The following is a 23,987-nucleotide window of genomic DNA, read 5'->3' as shown; positions in this document are numbered from 1 at the left end:
TTAGAAATTGAAAAAGATGAAAAACTTCCATTTCTAGACATCCTAATAAAAAAAAAAAAAAAAAAAAAAAAAAAAAAAAAAAAAAAACAATAATAATATCAACCTCTCTGTATATAGAAAACCTACGAATACTGGACGTTACCTCCATTTCAACTCGTCTCATCATATATCCCAGAAACTTAGCATTATCCATATGCTTAAGAAAAGAGCTATACATTACACAACAGACCAAGATGACTTACAAAAGGAATTAACTACAATATCCAGAGAGCTATCCTTAAATGATTATCCTAAAAGACTCTGCAACAATATCTTCTTTTCGGATATGCCACAAAGACAACGTGATGACACCCAATACATCAGTACTATAACTATTCCATTTGTCAGCACTATTTCCAAAAAAATTGGCTATCCTTCTAAAACCACACAATATTAGAGTAGCATTCAAGCCAGTCAATACTATTCGGAAATTTTTAAGATCACCAGAAGACCCTCATCCATGGAGGATGTCCTTGGAGTATATAATATACCTTGCTCCTGTGGTGTTAGTTACGTTGGTCAGACCTCTAGAAGCTTCGAAACTATTCAGTTTCAGAAAGAACACATAGAATATGTCAGAAACAGCAGACAAGATATTTCAGGCCTTTCTTGCCACTTTGCCTCTACCAACCATCTCACTGAGGGGGGATAAGAGTCATGCCCTATATAGAAGAGAACTACCATTCCCGAACCTTCAAGGAGGCTGCTACGGTCACCCATTCAACAGGAAACCTAAACAAGCATCAAGGTCTAATCCTACCAGAAATTTGGAAAGCTTTAATCAGATTACTAAACATCAAAGAAATGAACTTTCACGCTAATTACATTATGTCTCGTAACAAATAAATCATGTTCCCGAGACACGCGCATTGTCTTGCACAATACTAATTTTGAATGAATTAGAACTGTCAGTTAAAAACCTAGTCTGTTACCTTCATATAGCTTAACAATTGTATTCCCTGAAGATGCCGATAGCAAAAATCGGCGAAACATGTAGGACAATAAATTAAAAACCCACTTGACTAGTATTCAAAAAAAAGTGTTTTTAGTTAACAAACTTATTTTCCTTGAAGCTGTAAGTTAAGGCCATTCAAGTGACCCAAAATGTCACACAAGAAAAATAAATCTTGATTCCATTCTTCATCTATTATTTCTGGGAATTTTTCCATATCTTCTTCAGATTCAGAAAATTCAACTAGTTCATTTTTAGAGCGACAAAGCGTGACTAAACTTTACCACAGCTCAACCAACATACATCAGTGTGTTATGGTAGATCCCCGTACTCTGCATCATTTTTTTCTAGAAACGTGTGAAATGTGTTTCAAACCCCGAGCTCGAATATAGTTGACTAGAGCAAATACTACTTTAATCACATGATCAAACTGCAAAAACCTTTCAACACAACACCTGCTGTGAATTTGGCAGTGAAATTTTGTCAATGGTTTACCTGCATGCTGTTCAATGAATGTTACAGCACCAACATTTTTTCCACACATAGATGGGGCACCATCAATGCAAACTGCTACTAAATTCTTGAAATTTAAGGATAGTTTTTTGGTTACACACATCTTTACATTTTCTGCGATCTCCTTTCCTGTTGTTCTTCCTTTCATTGAACACAAACCAGCAAGCTCCTCTGTCAGCTCAAAATTCTTATTAGTCCCTCTTACATATATTAAAAGCTGTGCAGTATCTTACACGTGTGCTTTCATCCATAGCAAGCAAATAATAGACAAATTCACTAGCCAATTTTTGCATGTTATCTTTGAGATCCTCGGCAATATCAGCCATCCTGCGCTGAACAGTCATACGGGACAAACTAATATTTTCAAAATTATTTTTCTTATCAGGACGCAATTCAGAAACGGCAATCATCAGACACTTTTTTATCAACTCTCCCCTCAGTAAATGATTTGCCAGCACAAATTATTGTGATATTTTTAAACTTAACTTTGTGGCCACTTCATTTGCAGATGTCACTTTTTTAAAGGCTTGCTGCTCACCGCTATGGACTTTCAATAACTTTACTGCTTTTATTTGCTTTTCACTTGCATCCAACTTGCCAAGGTTAGGATGTTTCGATTCAAAATGATGTCTCAGATTGTACTCTTTCAGCACAGTGATAGATTCCCAGCAAACAATGTACACTATTTTGTCCTTAAACAACATAAAAAAAATATTTGTTTGTCCACTCAGGGTTAAATGTTCGATGTTCTGAATCTATTTTACACTTTTTACTTAAGCTCATTGTGTCGAGATTGACAATATTAATTACAAAAACTAATGATGAAAAACCTGAAAAATCTCACAATAATGCAGGTTATGATAACAGTTATGTAATGTATTGCTCCAACTACAACCAACCACTACACTGCCAAAGCCAGTCAAGGCACAGCCAACTTTATGTAATACGATTTGTTCTCGTTCGTAAACATCAAGTCGTTATCACGGAGATGTAATTTTGAATTTCCCTGCAGCGACACTAGCGCTAACAAAACCTGAAAGCAATTGTAATAATTTATTATTAAACACGATAGTGGGAATAATTCGTGCAATTTATTGTTGAGTTGAAAGAAACATGATTGTGACATTAATCACATGAATGTAAACATGCAGAGTCTTAGTAAAAATTTAATTCAGCGCTAGGAAAAAATCGTCTAATTTCATATTCTCCCTTATGATTAAATAATTCAATCAGGCAGACGTGCCAAAATAAATGGCATTGTGGGCCATATGTTGTGCAGGCCTGTTATAGAGGATTGTTTGCTATATTGAATTTTGATTCACATAGCATTGTACCTATGGGGGTTTTGATTAGGCCCTTTCAATAGTTTATAATTGAGTTTGTTATTGCAGTCTTCGCTGTAGTGAGAGTTGACTGCACTTTAGCATTTAATGTAATTAGTGTTACTATTTATTGCAATTTAATACATTTAATGCAATAAATTAGTATTATTTAATGAGCTATTTATTGCAAATTAGAATGCATTTTTAGAGTTAATACAAATTGCAATTAAACATTTTTCAGTTTGAAGCAGATCGAAGAGCTTTTGTTATTACAATTAATTCATTTGGTACTGAACTGACTAAAGAGGATAGAGCAAAACTTTATCCACATTGTGGAAAATTATATCCTGATGGTCTTCAAGCTCTTGCTAAAGCCGATGACTATGAACAAGTCAAAGCTGTTGCTGAATATTATGCAGTATGTAATATCTTTTTTTACAGTTTTCTTTTGTTGTAATATGTATATATATTTGCTGTCAGTAATAATCAGAAACTGTAAATGCAAGATTACATAGCTCAGTGGCTTCTAAGTATATGCACAGCAAGTTCTGCACTTGCATTATGTTTGAATATCCATTTTCTTTTATCTAAAATTGTGTAAATATAAAGTGTAATCGAATTCCTTCTTTTCACTAATTATTTTGATATTTTTTTCATTACAAGTGCCTCATTTTGAATCATTTCTAAATAATAAACTGTTAAAACTACTGCATCATTAGAGAAGTTGATTTCCTTGCTTTCATATTTTATATCCATGTATTCCAGGCGTGTGTGTGTGCATGTGTGCACAACCCATCAGTTACTTTGGCATAATGTGAAACAACCACAATTAGTGGTTGAACCTCACATCATTTATTGAAAAAATGACATAGGTTCAAAACATGTCTGTAATGAGAGGAGTTTGTTTGTTCTTTTTACATACAAACATCAAGCTTCTCCCTTCTGGAGTTTTTTCAGACAAGGGTTTTTCTACCCCACATACTAGCTTGTAAATTTACACATGCACATTTTAATTTATCTCTCCAGCAGACTGTATAGATAGAATTAACTACTCTGCCATAACAGAAAGTTGGTTTATCCAAAGCAAATTACTTGATAAGGGCAGATCATTAGGGAAAAAACCTTGTCACCTTGCTTACAAGCAACACAAAAACAAGTGGAATTGATTACATGAAAGAGTAAAGTCCTAAGAGGGAAGGAGGTCCAAGAATTTCCTGCATTTTGAAGTTTTAGTTATATATATTGAGCTTGGTTTGGTTTTAAAGATCTGTTGCTGGTTGCAAAAAAAAAAAAAAAAAAAAAAAAAAGTCATTAAAACAAAAGCCAGAGAAAGTTGTTAAAGCTTGTTATTATCATTCCACATTCCATTAAACAAAAAAACAGCAAAAAAAAAACATCTTCAACCAGTGCTTAAGTCTAAATACACAACTGCTAATACATGAATAGAAGATATGTTTGTAATAATATAACATCCATTGCTAAAATACTAAGGAGCAGTGTTGTATATGTGCATAATCCAGCCACATATGCACATTCAAATAAAGTATATAAATGTTATATTATACAGTTAACTTGCACTTTTGTGACTACTGTTTCAGTGAATTCTATAATAAGGAGAAACATCCAAACCAAAGTCTGTCTCCTGCTACCTGAGCATATTTCAGGAAGATACTCACGTGACCTGTTAATGTCTGGATGCCTCTTTCAAATAGATAATCCATGTTAAGAATTTCACTGTTAATATTATAGCTGGCCTCATTGGCTGGAGTGGATAGCATCTGTGCTTTTCACTATAAACAATATAATCTTTTGTTGAAAGATTATATTATTAAATATTATCAGATTCCCCCCCCCCTCACACACACACACACACACACGTGCAGTCAAGAGTCATCATGGGAGGTCTACAATCTTGAGTAAAAAGATTATCAAACCATGCCTTAAACTCAGTCTTTGTATACATTTTGGAAAATTATGCAGACAACTACCGTGTTTGAGTAAAACTTTAGTTTAATATAAACTAAAATCCACTTTCGACGTTTCGACCTTTATATCAAGGTCATCTTCCGGAGCATATGCACTATATACAGAAAACAAGCTACACTACAATCTACGTGGTTTGTTAAAGTTACTGACCAACTGTTACAATTCTAATACATGAATAATTATTGGCCTGACCTCTGGCAAAAAAATAAAATATAAATATTAAAAAAAATTAAAATAAAAAAATGTAAAATAAATAAAATAAAATAAAAATATACATCAATGCTAGAGTCCTAAATGTTATCTACTGGTTGTAAAATTACATTGGGAGCAACAACAAGTTTATGTGTGTGTGTGTGTGTGTGTGTGTGTGTGTGTGTGTGTATGTAGAAAGTATTTTACCTTGGGTATAATAAATGTTGTCTCCATGGGGCTTGTGACTTGCAGGCACAGGCATGGCTAACCCGGGGTCCCAGAGCTAAGTATGATCTATTTCAAAGCTTTTGGTCATACTTTTCTCTAACTCTTCCACTTCCTGCTTCTACCCTCACACTAACATTCTTCCTAATGAGGATTCTTTACTTAAAACTTTCTGTCTGTCTCTTTTCTTGCTTACTAACCTCAGGAGGAGGTCCTCCATTCTTCCTGAAGCTATAAGAGTACTCGAGGGCTAGGGGTGTTTCCTCCTCTTTCACCTAACCACTAATAGTTATAGTAGTGGGCAGTAGCGCTACTTGTATCAACCTCCTGTAGCATACATGTTACAATACTGCGATGTGGAAGGCAAGGGGAAACCACCACATTACATTCCCAAGTAAAAGGAGTCATGACCGACAGGAGAAGTAACCGGGCTTCTCAGGCCGACAGCCAACGAAATCCTGGTACTTATTCAAAAATGAAGACAAGAAATAAACTGAATATTGGAACATGGAATGCATGAACACTGCTAGAACCATGTAAAATAGAAAATGTGAAAAAAAAAATGACAAGACTTGAAATAGACATTTTGGGCATTAGTGAGATGAGATGGGAGGGACAGGGTGATTTCTGGAGTGGAGAATTTCGGATAATATATTCAGGACAAAAGAAGGGTGAGTCAGGTGTTGCAATAATGCTTCATAAAAAAAAAAAAAGTTGGAAAGTTAATCACTACAATAATTAACTATAGTGACAGAATCATGGTGATGAGCGTTCAAAATGAACCAGTACACCTCAATATTATAATGGTCTACATGCCAACATCACAACATAGCGATGAAGAAATAGAAGAAATTTATGAACAAATAGAAGAAATCTGGAGCAGCTTTAAAGACAAAGACAATACAATAATAATGGGAGATTGGAATGCTATAGTGGGAGAAGAGAGCAAAATGATAATGTTTCAGGAAGATTTGGTCTTGGACGTAGGAATGAAAGAGGAAAGCAATTAATAGAATTTCGTACACAAAAACAGTTAGTTATAGCAAATACACTATTTCAAGTTCCAAAAAGAAGAAGATACACCTGGAAAGCACCTGGGGATTCAAATAGATATCAAATAGATTATATATTAGTCAAGAAAAGATACAGAAACCAAATAAAAAATTGCAAAAGCTATCCAGGTGCCGACATTAGTAGTGACCATAACCTTGTCTTAATGAAAACAGAACTGAAATATAGGAAACAAATCCAAAGATACAAACCAATAAGATGGAACCTTGAAAAATTAAAGAGTAAAGAAGTAAAGAGAAGATACCAAGAGGCAACTGATCATAACATTCCAGAAAACATAAATAGTCAGAATAATATTGAAAACCAATGGAATATGATTAAAGAGTTAATTACAAATTCATCAAATCAATTATTGAAAAATGCAGAAAAAGAAAAAAGAAAACATTGGATAACAGATGAAATACTTGGCCTTATTGATGAAAGAAGAAAATATAAAAATGCTATTAGCTTATTAATCTAAAAGCTTATTAGCTCTTTATACTTATATAAAAATGCTGTTAAAGAAGAAGATGTGGCCAAATACAAATATCTTAAAAATCAAATTACAAGAAAATGTAGACAAGCCAAAAAAGAATACCTGGAAGAACAGTGTAATAACATAGATGAATTATTTAAAAAAGAAAACATAGAGAAAGCCTATAAAGAAATTAACAAACTGACTTTCAAATTTAATAAGAACAGCAAAAACAATGCCATCAAAGATGAAAATGGAAAATTACTAATAGAATCTGAGAATATATTAATGGAATGGAAGAAGTATCTTGAAAATCTATCTAATGGCGACGAACTTGATGTTGATATCAGCATAGAAAATCAAAATGAAGATAATCTAGGACCCCCAATAATGCGAGAAGAATTTGATAAAGCACTGTCCGAAATGAGTAATGGAAAAAGTCCAGGTGTAGACAATATTCCTATAGAACTGCTACAAAATCTAGGTGATGAGACAAAAACCTTACTCTATCAATTAATAGCTCAAATCTATGATAGAGGAGAAATACCAAAGGAGTTTATGAAATCAACCATAATACCAATAACAAAAAAGAATAATGCAAACAAATGCAGCCAATTTAGAACAATAGCTTTAATCCCACATGTTAGCAAAATTCTGCTAAAAATTATTCAAAATAGAATTTATTCAAAAAGAGATTGTCTATTGGATGAAGACCAATTTGGATTCAGAAAGAATAAAGGAACAAGAGAGGCAATACTCTGTTTAAGAACAATAATAGAGAGAAGATTAGACCTTAGTCAAAATACTTACATATACTTCCGTAAACCAGCAAATACTCCTAAATTGTCTAACTAACATCGGCATAGATTTGAGGGATAGGAAAATAATTTATCAATTTACAAAAATCAAAATGGACGGATTAAAATCAATGATAAGGAGAAAATAATAAATATCAGGAGTGGAGTAAGACAAGGATGTATACTTTTACCACTTTTATTTAATTTATATATTGAAAAGGCCATTCAGGAAACTAAAGATAAATAGTGAGCAAGTCATGTGTATAAGATTTGCTGATGACATAGCCCTTGTAGCAGAAAACAGAAGAACATTAAAAACAATGCTAGAATTACTAAATAATAACCTTGAAAAATATAAAATGAAAATCAACACAGATAAGACTAAAATCATTGTTACAGGCAAAATCCCTATCAATACAGAGCATATAGACATCAGCAGGGAACAAATAAAACAAGTGAAAAGCTTTAAATATTTAGGTAGCCTAATAACAGAAAATGCAGAACAAGAGAAGACATAAGATCAGGAATAAACAATGCAAAAGCCCAATTCTCTAAGATGAAAAGCATTTTAATAGGAAACCTCAACCTACAATTGAAAAAAATTAGTAAAGACATTGATATGGAGCATTGCACTGTGTGGATGTGAAACCTGGATTCTAGGCAGAGAAGATGTAAGAAGATTGGAGGCTTTTGAAATGTGGTGCTGGCGTCGCATGAACAAAATAAAATGGACAGCAAAAAAATCAAACCAACAAGTTCTGAGAGGGATAAGCGAAACAAGAACTCTAATAAAATCGATCAAAATTAGAAGGGATAGGTGGTTTGGACATATACTTCGACATGATGGACTTGTGAAAAGAATAACTGAAGGCAAAATAGAGGGGAAAAGAAGAAGAGGCAGACCAAGGAAAAGCTTTCTTGACCAAGTCAAAGACAGCACGGGTTTAGGGAGTTACCAGGAGGTTAAGAAGAAAGCCAATGACAGAGCGGAATGGAGGAAATTGCTGCTGAGCTACCAGTCCCAAGACTGATGCAGTTGATGATGATAATAAATGTTAAAGATAATTAAAGATTTAATAAGGTTAAAACACCTTATGGTAACTTGTTCTGGTAAAATACTTATAAGCTCTGTATTACTAAAATCTTGGTATTTCTAGCCTGGCTCCCACTGATGAGACCTCAATAAAGGTCGAAACCAGTCTGGGTAGTGGCCCCCTTGCCTTTAATACACAGCATCATACATCTCTTCCAGGAGATGTGCTTTGCATTAAGGGTAAATATTAAGAATAGTGATCAGAGCTTATCCACCTTTACCACGAGTTGCTTTGAGTTGCACTATGTGTGGGGTCACCTACACTTGCAATACTTGCAGGTGCAAACTTGACTTACTTTTCTGTTTTCTTACTTGGGAAATGGAGTAAAACCAGGTTTAAAATAGCTTGGTATCTTTAACATAATATATATATATATATATATATATATATATAACACCATGATCATACATGTACATTCCAACCAGTTGGTATGGAATGGTTTCCAATACTAGCTGAAGGTTGCCTAGAGTCCTGATATATGTTGGATACTAAGTGTTAGGTCTGTTGAATGTGTGCCATCCAGATTCTTGGAATTTTCATGCTGCCATTACTGTTGATATTTGGGTGTTTTATCAGAATATCACAGGCTTCCTTAAATTTTCTTTCATACCAGGTTTTTGTATGGTGTAAAGAGCATGACCTTGATATAACGGTCAAAACTTAAACTAAAGTTTTTACTCAAACATGGTAGTTGTCTCCATAATTTTCCAAAATGTATTCGGATCACCATGTAAGCCTAAAAGAAAGGATTCAGTCTTTATATAGCTTCCAAGGATGGCCTCTTGTTCTACCACTTGTATCCTTCTCTATGAAAAATCATATCTTCCACATTAATGAGGCTCTACAAGTTGTCCTCGTCCCTCTTGAAATCTAGGTGACCAAATTTGTACACAATAGTCCTTTTGTGGCCTGATCATGGCCTTATACAAGTCTGCACAGTTAGCTTAGTGACTATGTACTTTACAACTATATACCTGGAGAAGGAGCATCCTAGGTTCAATTCCTATCGACGATGTGAGGCACTTAAGGATCTTCCTCAGCCATAGCCAAGTTAGCTGGTCTCGGGCGTGGAATGCAGGGTTTTTCCTCCCAGTTTATCTGGGATTTTTCATCTCGCAAGCAGGCAAACCGGCCCCATGAACACGCACACACTGATACAGTCATGAATATCACCCATATGGGATGCAGCAGCAGCAGAGTGGTCAACTTGCTGCATTAATATGCCAGTAACCCCTCATTAAGAGGAACTCGACCCATCCTAGATGGATGAGAAGGATACAAAAAAAATAATAATTTCTTTGCTGCTGCTCCACCTCATTATTGCATTAATCTGTTGTGATGTTCTCATAATTTTAGAAGGCTAACCTGTTCATAAAATTGAACAGGTTAGCCTTCCTTAAATTATGCCACGACAACGATATCATTCCATCTTTTCTGAAATTTGAAGAAAAGTTACAGTCAGCAAAGGCACATCGTATTTATCGACGGGAAAGTTTAGCCCTTCTCTGCTAAACAGCTCTACAACAAGAACTAATCAACGTGTTAAATCCTGAAATGTGGACTGTCCTACATCACATCTCCGAAGTTGCAGCAAAAAAAAAAAAATTATGAAAGTAAAAAGCAGACACTTGAAGAAATATGAACTTCTACAACAGTGCCAACATACGAAGTCCCAACTTCGACAAGACCACTTGGTTGCAAACCTATCATCTGAAACACTCACTGAAGAAGCCAAGAACGCTCTTAGTCTAGGGCATAACTTTGCCATCACGCTCAAACAAATTCCTAAATTAGAAATTATGATGAAAGTAGAAAGGGGCATCCATGATCTTCCGGCAGCAATGGCCAATAACGTGTGTCTAGATATAGCAAGTTTTCTAAACAAGGCTAAACTTCCAAAAAGTAATATGCCATGTAATCATATAACTGCCTTAAAAAAAGTTATATAAGAATAAAAATATATTATTATTACAAAAGTCGATAAAGGAAATGCAACAGTTATCATGAATCAAGAAGATTATAACAGAAAAATGCAAGATCTCCTGTGTGATGGTTCCACGTATCAAATTATACATCGAGACCCCACTATGTCTCAAAGGAAAAAATTTCAAAAATTATTGAAAAAAGTGATGTCATGGCCCAAAGAAATCATTAGGAAAATAAAACCAATCCATGTTAAACTACCCCGTATTTATGGATTACCAAAAATCCACAAAACTAATATCCCCCTATGCCCCATAGTCAATAGCATAGTTAGTTCCACATATAAACTGGCCCAGCATTTAGCCAAGTCACTTGCTCCCCTTACTGGCAACTCCTCTACTTTTGTAAAAAAAATCAGTCCATTTCAAAACACTAGTTAAAAATCTTATCCTAACAAATTCAGACATAATGGTTAGTTTTGATGTCACCTCTTTATTTACCAATGCACCACTTATAGACTCTCTTGATTTAATCAAGTCTAAATTTCCCCCTGATATTTTTGAATTATTTAAATTTACTATGAATGCAGGTTCATGGGGAGGAAAAATCTGCAAATAGATTAATGGTACTGCTATGGGTTCCCCCCCCCCTCTCCCCTCCGTTAGCAAATTTTTACATGGAACACTTTGAAAACAAAGTACTTACCACAGCTACATACAAGCCACTAGTGTGGTTATGCTATGTAGATGATGTGTTTGCCATCTGGCCCCATGGACAAGACACTTTGGATGCGTTTGTCACCTACCTAAACAGCAAACACCCCAAAATCCGCTTCACAGAATAACTGTTTACCATTTCTTGACACATTAGTCACCCTCCTTTCAGATGGATCACTATCTCTTTCCATTTACAGAAAGCCTACACACACACACACAGGAAGATACCTACATAAACAATCACATCATCATCCAGTCCAACAGGATGGCATTTTAAAAACACTTATACACAGAGCTAGAGCCATTTGTTCTACAGCTCTGACCACAGAACTCAAATATCTATGCCATACTTTCTTGGCCAACGGCTATAATCCCTGCGAAATAGATAAAATACTACATAGTCCCATTACTCTGCCCTCTCCTAATACACAAGAACACAACATGACCATTTCTATTCCCTATGTCAGAGGTACATCAGAAAAGATAGCCAAAGTATTGATGAAACATGGCCTTTGCACCACTTTCAAACCTAATGTCAAACTAACAACTCTGATCCACTCACCTAAGGAATAAACTTCACCCTTTAGTACATCCGGGAGTGTATGAAGTTCCCTGTGACTGTGACTTGACGTATTATGGGTAAACACGAAGATCAGTTAGCATCTGCCTGGAAGAGCATGAAAAATACGATTACAGATCTGAAAGATTATTTTTTGAGTCAGCAATGGCTTTGAAGAATTCTCCCAACCTTAACAAATAGGGTTGCATTAATTTGCCAAAAATTTGGGAGACTGTTATCCAGAGAAACTCCCGCATAGCTGTTTTTTTTTTTTCTTTTTTTTCTTTTCTCCCCCGTTAGAGGGCTCCAAAAATAGGACTGGATCTTTTGTCCATTGAGTCAGCAATGGCTTTGAAGAATTCTCCCAACCTTAACAAATAGGGTTGCATTAATTTGCCAAAAATTTGGGAGACTGTTATCCAGAGAAACTCCCGCATAGCTGTTTTTTTTTTTCTTTTTTTTCTTTTCTCCCCCGTTAGAGGGCTCCAAAAATAGGACTGGATCTTTTGTCCATTGCAATTGTATTGTTTCACTCACCACTGTTGTGTGTACAAATGTGTTGTGCTCTGATAATGCCGAGTTGAAATTCAGCGAAATATGAGAAGTTAATAAAACATCTCTTTGATAAAATTGTTTGGTGTTAATACCGTTAAAAAATATGTCATGGACTGTGCATCCTGTTGTTGCCTATCAAATTTCAGGACCTTGCACATTGTAGCATTAAACTAATAGCTTTACTCACTTGCCCACTAACAGTCTGTTCAGGTCTACCTGTAAGGCCACAACATCTACTCTACTCCACAATCTTCCTAACTTTGCATCATCTGCAAACAGCTGCATACTTCAGTTAAGCCTGTCCCATTATCATTAACATAAAAATTAAACAATAATGGTCCTAAGACAGATGACCCCCCCCCCTCCTCGTAGGTCACTAGCAGTGTGGATCACTGATAGTGACCTTTCTCTTTTGTGATACTATTCCCCCCATACACAACCTCTTGATACCTATCTGACAGCTGATCACCTATCCAGTTCACTAGTCTCTTATCCAATCACATCCATTCCAATTTACTTATGAGATTATGTGATAATCTGTCAAAGCCCTTTGAAAAATCCAAGTATACCACTGTATCTGCATTTCACGTCATCTAACGAATTTTCACTATGTTGTAAAAACTAAAACAACGTAACTTAACAGATTCATGCTGACCATCATAGGGAATACTGCTATCAACCCAGTCGCGAATCATGGCCTTGCCAATCTCTCTAGCACCTTAAACACAACTCCAGACACACAGACTGACCTATAATTTGTGGTGCCAGTCTTATCTCCCATTTTATGAAGTGGAACAATTTTACCCTCCTTCTACTTCTTTGGAACTTGCCATTTTGCAAGACTCACATTGAACATTCTAAGGATGCCATTAACTTCCTGGAGCAGCTTTCAAAACATACGGGGATATGTTGTGAAGTCCTGCTTTATTAACATAGAGTTTGCATGATTTCTCATATAGCTCCTACTTGCTTACTATCAGTTCTTCTTTCACTATACCCTCTACACACACCCCTTCTCTTGATCACATTCATAAATACTGTGATAAACTTCTCATTTTCATTACCCAGTGCAAGATCACATCCTACTTATCAGAGGTGACATGAAAAAATTTTCATGTTTGTTTGGCCTTTAGCTCAGAATTTCTGGATGATTTCATCCTTAGAATCCATGATATTGTAAGTTACTAACTTCTTGTAAGTGGGATTTGCTGGGGGAAAAAAAAATTCTAATCTTCATGGTGCATGAAATCTAATGAAACAAAACAATTATAGACTCTGAAATATATCATGATAACTAATATTTAAGGAATAGACAGCGTATACTAGGAATATAAATTAAATAAACTTTAATATATACTTTCCGATATTTCGGCGAACGTCATGTTGCCATCTTCTTGGGAACTTACTACTAAGATACGTGCACACAAGTACTAATAACAGCAAATGAGACTGAAGCTAGGAAGCTAACGTTTTCCTAAAGTCCTGATGGTGCCCCCTGGCGGGCTATATTGGTAGTTCTTGGCCTTTGGGCTGAAGTTCTTCTGATAAAAGTTTCCCAAATTTGGGGCAGTCTCATGCATCCAAATTTGTTGAGGTTTGGCATGTTCCTAAGGGCCGAGGCCAATTCCATGAAAGTCTTTCATACTTGAACTTGCTGCGGTGTATTACTGTGGCTTTCTTCCATCTTATTCTGTGGCGAGTATCCAGAGCGTGGTCTGCAAGCCCAGAGTGGCTGTACTGGTGAAATCGGATGTAATCTTTGTGTTCTGAGATTCTGATATTTGCTGTCCTGCCTGTTTGGCCAAAGTAGGACAATTTACAGCTGCAAGGGACCTGGTATACACCAGGTAGGTCTAGGGGAAGTGGTTGGTCTTTAGTGGAGCGGATAAGGGATGCCAATTTTCTATGTGGTCTGTAACAAGTGGTCAAGTCATGTTTTTTTTAAGATTTTATTGATTTTTTCCGAGGTGCCTCGGATGTAGGGAATGGTGATGGATTTAGAGTAATCTTTTTTGTGAAGGGGAGGGGGTGGTGGGTTGTGGATAATTGGGTTAAGTATTTTTTGGAGGGGATAGCCATTGGCTGAGAAAGTGTCACGGATGTGATTGAGTTCAGTGGTTAGGGCTTGATCATTAGAACAGATTATTTTTGCCCTGTTGAATAATGTCTTAATAACTCCATATTGTTGTGAGGGGGGGGTGATGGGATTGTTGGTGAATGTATCTGCCTGTATGGGTGGGTTTTCTATAAACTGAGAAAACCAAGGTTCCATCAGGTTGGCGGGTGACTAGTGTGTCTAGGAAGGGAGGTTATTGTTTTCCTCTTTTTCCAGAGTGAACTTGATTCTAGGGTGTTGGTTGTTTAAGTGTGTTAGGAAGGAGAGGAGTGAATCCGGGCCATGTGGCCAAATAGCGAAAACATCATCAACGTAGCGAAGCCATATGGTAGGTTTTTGTGGGGCTGAGTTTAAGGCTTTCTCTTCAAACGTCTCCATGAAGAAGTTGGCCAAGGGCGGGGAAAGTGGTGAACCCATGGCTGTCCCCTATATCTGTTTGTAGAATTTTTCCTGCCAAACGAAATAGCCTGCGTTCATTGTAAACTGAAATAGGGCTGAGATATCGGAAGGAAATTTAGCTTGGATTAGCTCTAAGGTTTCTTTGAAGGGGACATTCGTGAATAGGGAGGAGACATCAAAACTGACCATTATGTCATTATGTTGGAGTGTAAGGTTTTCTATACTGACTTTGAAGTGGGCTGAGTTTTTTATGTGTGATGGAGTATTGCCAGTATAGTGTGAGAGCGCTTTGGCTAAATGCTTGGCTAGTTTGTAAGTGGGGGAATCAATGCCATCCACTATGGGACGTAATGGCACATTTTCTTTGTGTATTTTTGGGAGCCCACATATTCACACTAGTCACCCGCCAACCTGATGGAACCTTGGTTTTCTCAGTTTATAGAAAACCCACCCATACAGGCAGATACATTCACCAACAATCCCATCACCCCCCCTCACAACAATATGGAGTTATTAAGACATTATTCAACAGGGCAAAAATAATCTGTTCTAATGATCAAGCCCTAACCACTGAACTCAATCACATCCGTGACACTTTCTCAGCCAATGGCTACCCCCTCCAAAAAATCCAAAATACTTAACCCAGTTATCCAAAACCCACCACCCCCTCCCCTTCACAAAAAAGATTACTCTAAATCCATCACCATTCCCTACATCCCAGGCACCTCGGAAAAAATCAATAAAATCTTAAAAAAACATGACTTGACCACTTGTTACAGACCACATAGAAAACTGGCATCCCTTATCCGCTCCACTAAAGACCAACCACTTCCCCTAGACCTACCTGGTATATACCAGGTCCCTTGCAGCTGTAAATTGTCCTACTTTGGCCAAACAGGCAGGACAGCAAATATCAGAATCTCAGAACACAAGGATTACATCCGATTTCACCAGTACAGCCACTCTGCGCTTGCAGACCACGCTCTGGATACTCTCCACAGAATAAGATGGAAGAAAGCCACAGTAATACACCACAGCAAGTTCAAGTATGAAAGACTATTCATGGAATCGGCCTCGGCCCTTAGGAACATGCCAAACCTCAACAAATTTGGATGCATGAGACTGCCCCAAATTTGGGAAACTTTTATCAGAAGAACTTCAGCCCAAAGGCCAAGAACTACCAATATAGCCTGCCAGGGGGCACCATCAGGACTTTAGGAAAACGTTAGCTTCCTAGCTTCAGTCTCATTTGCTGTTATTAGTACTTGTGTGCACGTATCTTTGTAGTAAGTTCCCAAGAAGATGGCAACGTGACGTTCGCCGAAATATCGGAAAGTATACATTAAAGTTTATTTAATTTATATTCCTAGTATACGCTGTCTATTCCTTAAATATTAGTTATCATGTTTAACCAGTGTATAAGCCTCTCAACAAGAATCTGAAATATATCAGGCCATTGTGAGATAATACTTCAGTTAGGTTTTAAACCCTCCTTCCCCTTTCTTTCTTAGGGATTACCCAAATGATTAGTTTGTCTGATAACTAAAACTTGATAGTGTGATTTGAAAATCTTTACCTTCTTAAATGTACTTTGCCTGATTTAAAAAAAAAAAAAAAAAAAAAATTGGATATATTCATGGAGCTTTTTTTTTTTTTTAATTGCTCCTGTAATCATCCAATTGATGCCATCAAAAGACTTTACTATAAGTTCTTTAAAGCAAATGAAATATTGACTTTTAAAAAAAAATAATGTAGTGAAAGGCTAACTATTCTTGAATTAGTTAAGACAATTGTTTTTGGTCATCATGCCTATCAAGGATTTAGGTCTAGAGTGGCCTGTTCCAGCCTTAGAGTCATCGTTGAATCTTTTAAGAGGATGTCTTGATTTTCTTTTTTCCTAATGGCTTGTTATGGTATTCTTTCTGTTTTTATTCTTTGAACGTGTTCCATCCATTTATGTTTATATTTTTTAATTTTTTCTATTACTGATTCCTGGTTTAATTCTTTCATAATTTCTTCGTTTCTTTTGTGATCAAATAGAGTATACTTTGCAGTTTTTCTCATAAACTTCATTTCAGCTGTTATTAATCTTTGTTTGTCTTTTTGTTTTATTGTCCAGATTTCACTTCTATACAACAGGACTGGTAGGGCTAATGTATTGTATACATTTTAGTCTGGTTTGTTTTTGAACTAGGTTTGGTTTAAATATAGAGTTAATTACACCTGTTATTTTTAAATATTTTGCAATTTTTACGTTTATATCTTTTTCATTTTCATATGTAATTATGCAACCTAGGTAGTTAAATGAATATACCTATTCTAAAATCTTGTTATCTATTACTATTTTAGTTCTTACTGGATCTTGTCCTTTAAAGGCCATAGTTTTTGATTTTTCTGTTGATATTATCATACCATAATCTTTTGGCTATCTCATTTAGATTTAAAATAGCTTTCTGTAAGATATCATCAGAATTTGTAATTATTATTTGGTCATTGGCAAAAAGTAGCGTGTTTAAGTTCACAGTAGGAGAAAGTTTAATACTTTGATAGAAATTTTTATTCCATTTTATTATTATTTCATTTAGGTAAATATTAAAAAGGGTTGCTGAGAGGGTGTAAAAATAATCATAATTAAAATTCTGAATATTTTTACGTATTGTTTATTAGTTTTGTTTTCATAACACGCATTGTTGGCACTTGCGATGTGCTCGTTATGGAAATTGTTTTGTTAAAAGCAGTGGCGCACTCAGGATTTAATCTTGGAGGGGGATGAGCGCTCAGGATTTAACCTTTGGGGGTGGGGGGCAGTTGAGTAGACGTTTTGCGAATACACACTACACATCGCATACGACCTATAACTGAGCATCTACAGTGATCGCTATTTCATAAGTAGCACACAACATAAATTTTAAAAAAATGAATTTTAATTAGGAAAAGATTTTTGGAAATTTTTCTAGTGTTTTTTTCTTTTCTTTGGGGGGGTGCCTGGGCCCCTTGGTCCCCCCCTCTGGGTGCGCCACTGGTTAAAAGTGATATGTAAAGCAGTTAAAAATTTATGTACTTACCGGATTTGAATAGTTGTGTTACTTTAAACAAATTTTTATTGTAATTTAAAATGATCAAAAGTTGTGTTTTATGAGGACAATCTCTTGTCGCTAACGGAGACAAAGTGTCAGCCATTATACAGTACTTAGTTTCTCGCTTGCCATGGAGTGCACATGCTCACCGAGAAGTTTGATGAGTGATTGACAGCTGACAAGAAAGCGTTCGGTATCTGAGTAACGGCTGTAAACAAGATAGCTTTCAGAAGGAATTTAGAACACAGGCCAGCAGATATTTAGATTGAGAGGAACTGAAGTTTTTTAAGTGACAGTTGGAAGAAAATTAATAGTATAGTCCGAAAAAGGAATCGTAGAACTATTAAGTTTCAAAGTGGAGTAAGTATTGATGAATAAAAGGGAAATATTGCTATATGCGTTTGAAACGGAATATTGGAGGAAACACTAATTGAAAATACAATACAATAGCCGTTAATTATATTAATAGTGTTTAAGAGGAGTAACATGGGAATTTCCCAGAAACTATGCTTAACTAATTGAAAGATTTATAGTAGATTCCAAAAAGGGAATCATAGAACTGTAAGTTTTTTTTAATTGGAAGAGTTAATACTGTCAATAAGCATTAAGTGAATAAAAGAAGAATTTGCTATTTACGTTCTAAAGGAATGTTCGAGAAAACTCTGATTAGGAAGTTTCATCTGTATTAAGGACGCCGGATCTGACTATTATTTCTGTTGAAGAAAAGAGACAGAATTAAGTTCGGATGAATTAATGTGTTCTACGTAAGTGATGAGAAAGGATCCTGTAAAAATGAAGAATAAAGTCATATATCTTCGGAAAAGGGCCTTGACAGAGAAAGAAACTGGCTATGAACATTTTGTGATTGTGCAAACAAAGTGTTTAGTCTAATCTTAAGTGTAAGTTTATTTAAAAAGGCCTTGGATCCAATTAATTTGTAGTTAGTTATGTAAAGTTGTTATATATATATATAACAACTTGTTATATATATAACAAGTTGTTATAAAGTTGTTATATATATATATATTTGTGTATATATATTGTTTTATTAAATGTGTTTATTTTGTATTTTTTGTCTTGAGTCAGTGATTATTTGGATTCTGAAAGAAAGAGTTAAGATCATTGCACCAATTGGAGTGAACCCTTGTGCATATAATAACATATAGGTACACTCGGAAAAAAAAAAATTGTTGAAAAGAGATCATTCTCTATGGTAGGATTAACATTAAGATATAATATCTATGAATACCTTATCTATATAAAAATCCACCAATTATTAACAAGGGGACATCCCTGTCAGACCCCTTGGTTTATCTCTCTCATATATGATAGCTCATGATTTAATCTTATTTGTATTTGATTATTTTCATATATACTTATGAGCTTTTAGGATATTATTTGGTATTTGTCTTTCTTTTAATATGTTAAATAAAATGCTTCTTTTAACTTTGTCGAATGCTTTCTCAAAGTCAATAAATGTAATATGTGTTTCTAAATTGTATTCTTTTCTTTCCTCTATTATTAATTTTAGGCAAAAGGCCGGGTCTATACATGATCGTCCTTTTCTAAATCCATTCTGTACTTTTAAAATAAAGTTTTCAGAATATTTTATTAGTTTATTTAAAATTCTGCTATATATTTTGAAACAGGAATTTAGTATACTTATACCTCTATGGTTTTTAGGGTCATCTCTACTAACTTTTTTAAAGATCTCATCTCATCTTCTTTTTACCCTCTTTTACCTTGCGGTGTCGAGGGTTTATTAATCATCGGACCTCAAACCGTTCACAGGATAAGGTGGTCAGCCCTGCTCTCCAGTGTATCCTATGTCCGTAGTGTTGAGTTCTCAAGGCCGTTTTGCCCGCTTTTGTGGGATGAAAAATACCAGGATAAACTGGGAGAAAATCCTACTATCCATGCCCAAGACCGGATAATTTGGCTATGGCTGAGGAAAATCCTTTAGCTCCTCACATCACCGATGGGAATCGAACCTAGGGCACTCCTTCCCCAGGCATATGGTTGCGAAGTGCACAGCCACTTGGCTAACCGTGCGGACTTTTTTAAAGATAGGAATCACAATTGCTTTTTTCCATTCTATTGGGGGATTACAAGTTGAATAGACTTTATTTTAAAATAATAGGATTCTTTCTTTGAACCTTGTTCCTGCATATTTATATAGTTCTGAACCTAGCTTATCTTCTCCAGGTGATTTTCATTAAATGTTTGCCAGTTATCTTTCTTAAAATATTTATGTCCACAATTCTGTGTAGAAATTTAGAAATTCTTCTAATTTCAATTCGGTGTTTAATTTTATGTTTCCTTTAGTATCTATATTTAAGTGTTTCAAAATCTTATATCCATTGGGTCTTATTTTATATAAATCATGTTCTAAATTAGAAACAAATTTGTTCCATGATTCTCTCTGTCTTTTTCTAACTTCTCTTTTAGCTATGGCTCTTATTCTTTTATATTCTATTTCATCTTCTAATTTTCTACTGCTTAACCATTTAGGATAGGCTTCTTTTTTCATTTTGATTATTTCTTTGATTGTATCATCCCATATCTTCAGTTTTTTCCTTTTATTAAAATTTTTGGTCTTTCCTAAGCTTTCATTTGCTGCTGCATTAAGTATCGTTTTTATATTAAGCCATTCTATTTCTTCATTTTGTTTTATTTTATCTAAATATTGGTTAATTCTTTGTTCATATAGCCATTGTATATTTGTGTCATTTAATAATCTAGTTTCATAAACAAATGTTTTACATTTTCTTTCTGTTCTTGTTATTTGTAGCCATTTAGGCAGCAATCTTAATTTTATTTTAACGAGGAAGTGGTCACTACTTATTTCATACCCTCTGTGAACTCTAACATCTAAAGAGAACTTTGATGTTTTTCATTTAAAATAAAATAATCTAATATTGATTTCCATCCTCTTGCTGCCAAAGTATATTTATGTATGTCTTTATGTTTATAGAAAGTTTATCACATTGCTAAAGAAGACCTCTACTGTTTTCATCAGGGAAGAGGGTGAACAGTGAGAAGTCATCTGCTGTAACAAACTCAGCACTGCCAGTAGATTTCAAGATTTCCACCATCAGTGTAAGAAGTACCAACTGAAAAGGAAATTGAACTGGCATAAAAACTAGAGAAGTACCATGTTTCCATAAGTTCTTTCACTGAGGGGAAAAAAAGCGAAATCAAGTAAGATTCTGTTAAACAATAAATGCAAGATGTTATATTCAGGTAACTATGATCAGGGAAAAGGAAGGAGTAGCTATAGCATTCAACACCAAACAAAGATAAACTTCTTGCACTGCAGACAATTTCGAGTAAAATGATATGGACAGTGAAACTTATTTGCGGTTGTAGTCCCACAGATAAGTTCTCTTAAGGAAGAAGTGAAGTAATTTTTCAAGTTATTAGAGGAAGTCTCATGTTGGAGGTTTAATGGAATATTTACAGCACTAGGAAAGGATTAAAACTAATTCTAAATGCTTTCAATATATCATCTCATTCACTGAGACATCTTCAGGGATTACAAATAACTTTTGTAGCGCACACACACACACACAAAGACAACACAATGCTAAATGAAACACATGGGTTGACTCTAAAATCCTATCTAGGTGGTGGTGTTTGTAGGTTGCCTGGGATGTAAAGTGGGAAGTCAGACAATTATTGTTTCCCAAATTTTGTGAAGTTTTTATGCATCCATATTTATTTAAATTTGGTTGATTTCTGAGTTCTGCCACAAATTCTAAAAACAGTCTTTCCTTTTTGAATTTACTGTGGTGGAGCATGGTGGGTTTCTTCCAGAAGATCGTGTGGGTCATATCCAATACATGGTGTGCAAGGCCATATTGACCATAGTTGTGATTGCAAATGGATGGTCGCTGATCTATCTGTCTGTCCGAAGTAAGCCAAATGTGGAAAAGCAACTAGAGTAAATGATATTACCTTGATGGGCCTGTGTTTCACTCAGGATTTCTCCATGAGTGCAGGTCACAAAGATGCCTCCAACGATCTTGATCTTGAGCCTCTCTCTTCCATGTTATACCCATAGATTTCACTGGTGGATCTTCCCATCTTGTGGGTAGTCTTCCTGCTTTTCTCTTTATTCTTGGTTGCCAGTTGAGTATTCTATATGTCCATCTGTTATCGTTGAGTCTGGCTATGTGACCTGCCCATCTCATCTTGCTTTCATGTACTGCAGTTACCACATCTTTTATGGCTTATCTCTTTCTTAGTTCCGTGTTTCTAACATGTTCCATTTTGCTGATGTTACAAATCCTGTGTTCTATTGCACGCTGAGTTATTCTGAGAGTTTCTTCTTCTTTCCTTGTCATGTGCCATATTTCTGATCCATTTGTGAGTGATGGAAGAATGTCACTATTAAATAGTTTTGCCTTTGCAGAGATGTCAAGGATCAGTAAGTGTTTCTTTTAGTCTGTTGAATGATAGCCATGCAGCTTTCTTTTTTTGCTAGTTCTTCAGATAAATCATTATTCATTTTATGTGGAAAAGCAACTAGAGCAAATGATATTACCTTGATTACCTGGATGGACCTGTGTTTCACTCAGAATTTCTCTGAATATTAGTAAATGATATTCAATCAGAAATTCTCAGGTATGTAGAAATTATGCAATGGCTGCACTGCATAATTTAGAAGACATGATCTGAAAGTCACATTCCAGATTATTGAAGTAGAGCACTCATACTACCCATTTGTGTTTAAAAAAAAAAAGATAATTTCAGAATTTTCCTACTGAGTGTTCCATGTAAGATTTCAACAAGCATATATGTTAAGTTCAGACCATATAGAGAAGGCTCAGAAAAATAGTTTGTTAAATCAGGTGTTATTCATTGTGTCTGTGGATCACATTATGAAGCAAAGTGGCATCATATCTGATATCAAAGTTAGAGTTATTCCACTTAACTATTTACTTTATTCAGATGATGTTGTGCTCCTAAATAAATCCATGCAGATCTTCAGGATTCTTTGACTTGATTGAATAGCTTCTGTTACAAACTTGGTTTGAATATGATCAGCAATAAAAAGACAAACTATGAAAATAAGCAGGAACATGGAAAACATCACCATGCAGGAGCATGGTGATGTTTCACTAAATATATAATATATATATTTAGTGAAGATGGTAAATTAAATATGGAAGTCAACAATAGAATAAGTAAAGCTTCTATGATATTCTAAGCTAGTTGAATACATTTATTATGGAATAAGAGAGAGAAATTAGCTAAAACACAAAAAATAGCATTATACAAGACATTATTCAAACTAGGTTGTAACTTACATATTTGAGAGTGGTGTAAGAAATAAAACAGTTGAACAAAATTAAAAGAAACACACACATTAACCACAGTGAAAATTATTTAATTGTAAATATTTCATCCTAAGTATCTTAGGACATCATCAGTAAGTAGTTTAAACAATAATAGGAATATAGTTCGCCCACCGTTTGCAGGTCCCTGCTTCGCGTCTTTCCAAGAATAGTCAATTCATGCTGAAGGGGAGAAAGAAATGAAGGACATCCGAATTGGTCGCCAACACACGAAATTATGTGCTTTATAGGTAAAATTTTCCAACTGTTATACAAGCAACTTAGTTAACTACAATAATCATAAAAGAGAAGTTAATTTTCCGACCAGTAATATTAAACAACTCATCCCACAATACGAACTGATTACCTTATTATCGGAATGGGTTCTCCTTTTTCTGAGATGCGCAGAAGTGTCGAGGGACCTCTAATCGGTGGGCGAACTATAACATACAGTTAGGGCATATGATTACAATAGAATCTCATTAAATGTGCGTAACGTGTTACAGAAGTTAAAAAAAAATCGTTTATGAGATTCCATGCTCATGCAAATTGTCTTACTTTGGACAGACAGGTAGGTCTGTTCAGAAACGCATCTCGGAACATCAAGACCACATTCGTCTTTTTAAACCGCAAAAATCTGGCCTCTCTCAACACAGAA

General features: G+C 35.2%; 1 protein-coding gene across 1 annotated transcript in view; it reads left to right on the top strand.

The window, feature by feature from the left end:
• The window catches only part of VhaAC39-1 (V-type proton ATPase subunit VhaAC39-1), a 108,238-nt gene that overhangs the window by 74,581 nt on the left and 9,670 nt on the right, over positions 1 to 23,987 (top strand). Inside the window, exon 6 of the mRNA XM_090408600.1 lies at positions 3,068 to 3,244. Within this exon, the coding sequence (XP_090264726.1) occupies positions 3,068 to 3,244 (177 nt within the window). The remainder of the gene's footprint in view (positions 1 to 3,067; positions 3,245 to 23,987) is intronic.

The sequence above is a fragment of the Typopeltis vanoorti genome, chromosome 18 (assembly GCF_054136105.1).
Source record: "Typopeltis vanoorti isolate ZY-2024b chromosome 18, IOZ_Tvanoo_1.0, whole genome shotgun sequence".
In the NCBI taxonomy this organism is placed as follows: Eukaryota; Metazoa; Arthropoda; class Arachnida; order Uropygi; family Thelyphonidae; genus Typopeltis; species Typopeltis vanoorti.
The sequence above is the reverse complement of the archived record's forward strand: the minus strand, read 5'-3'. Positions and strand labels throughout refer to the sequence as shown.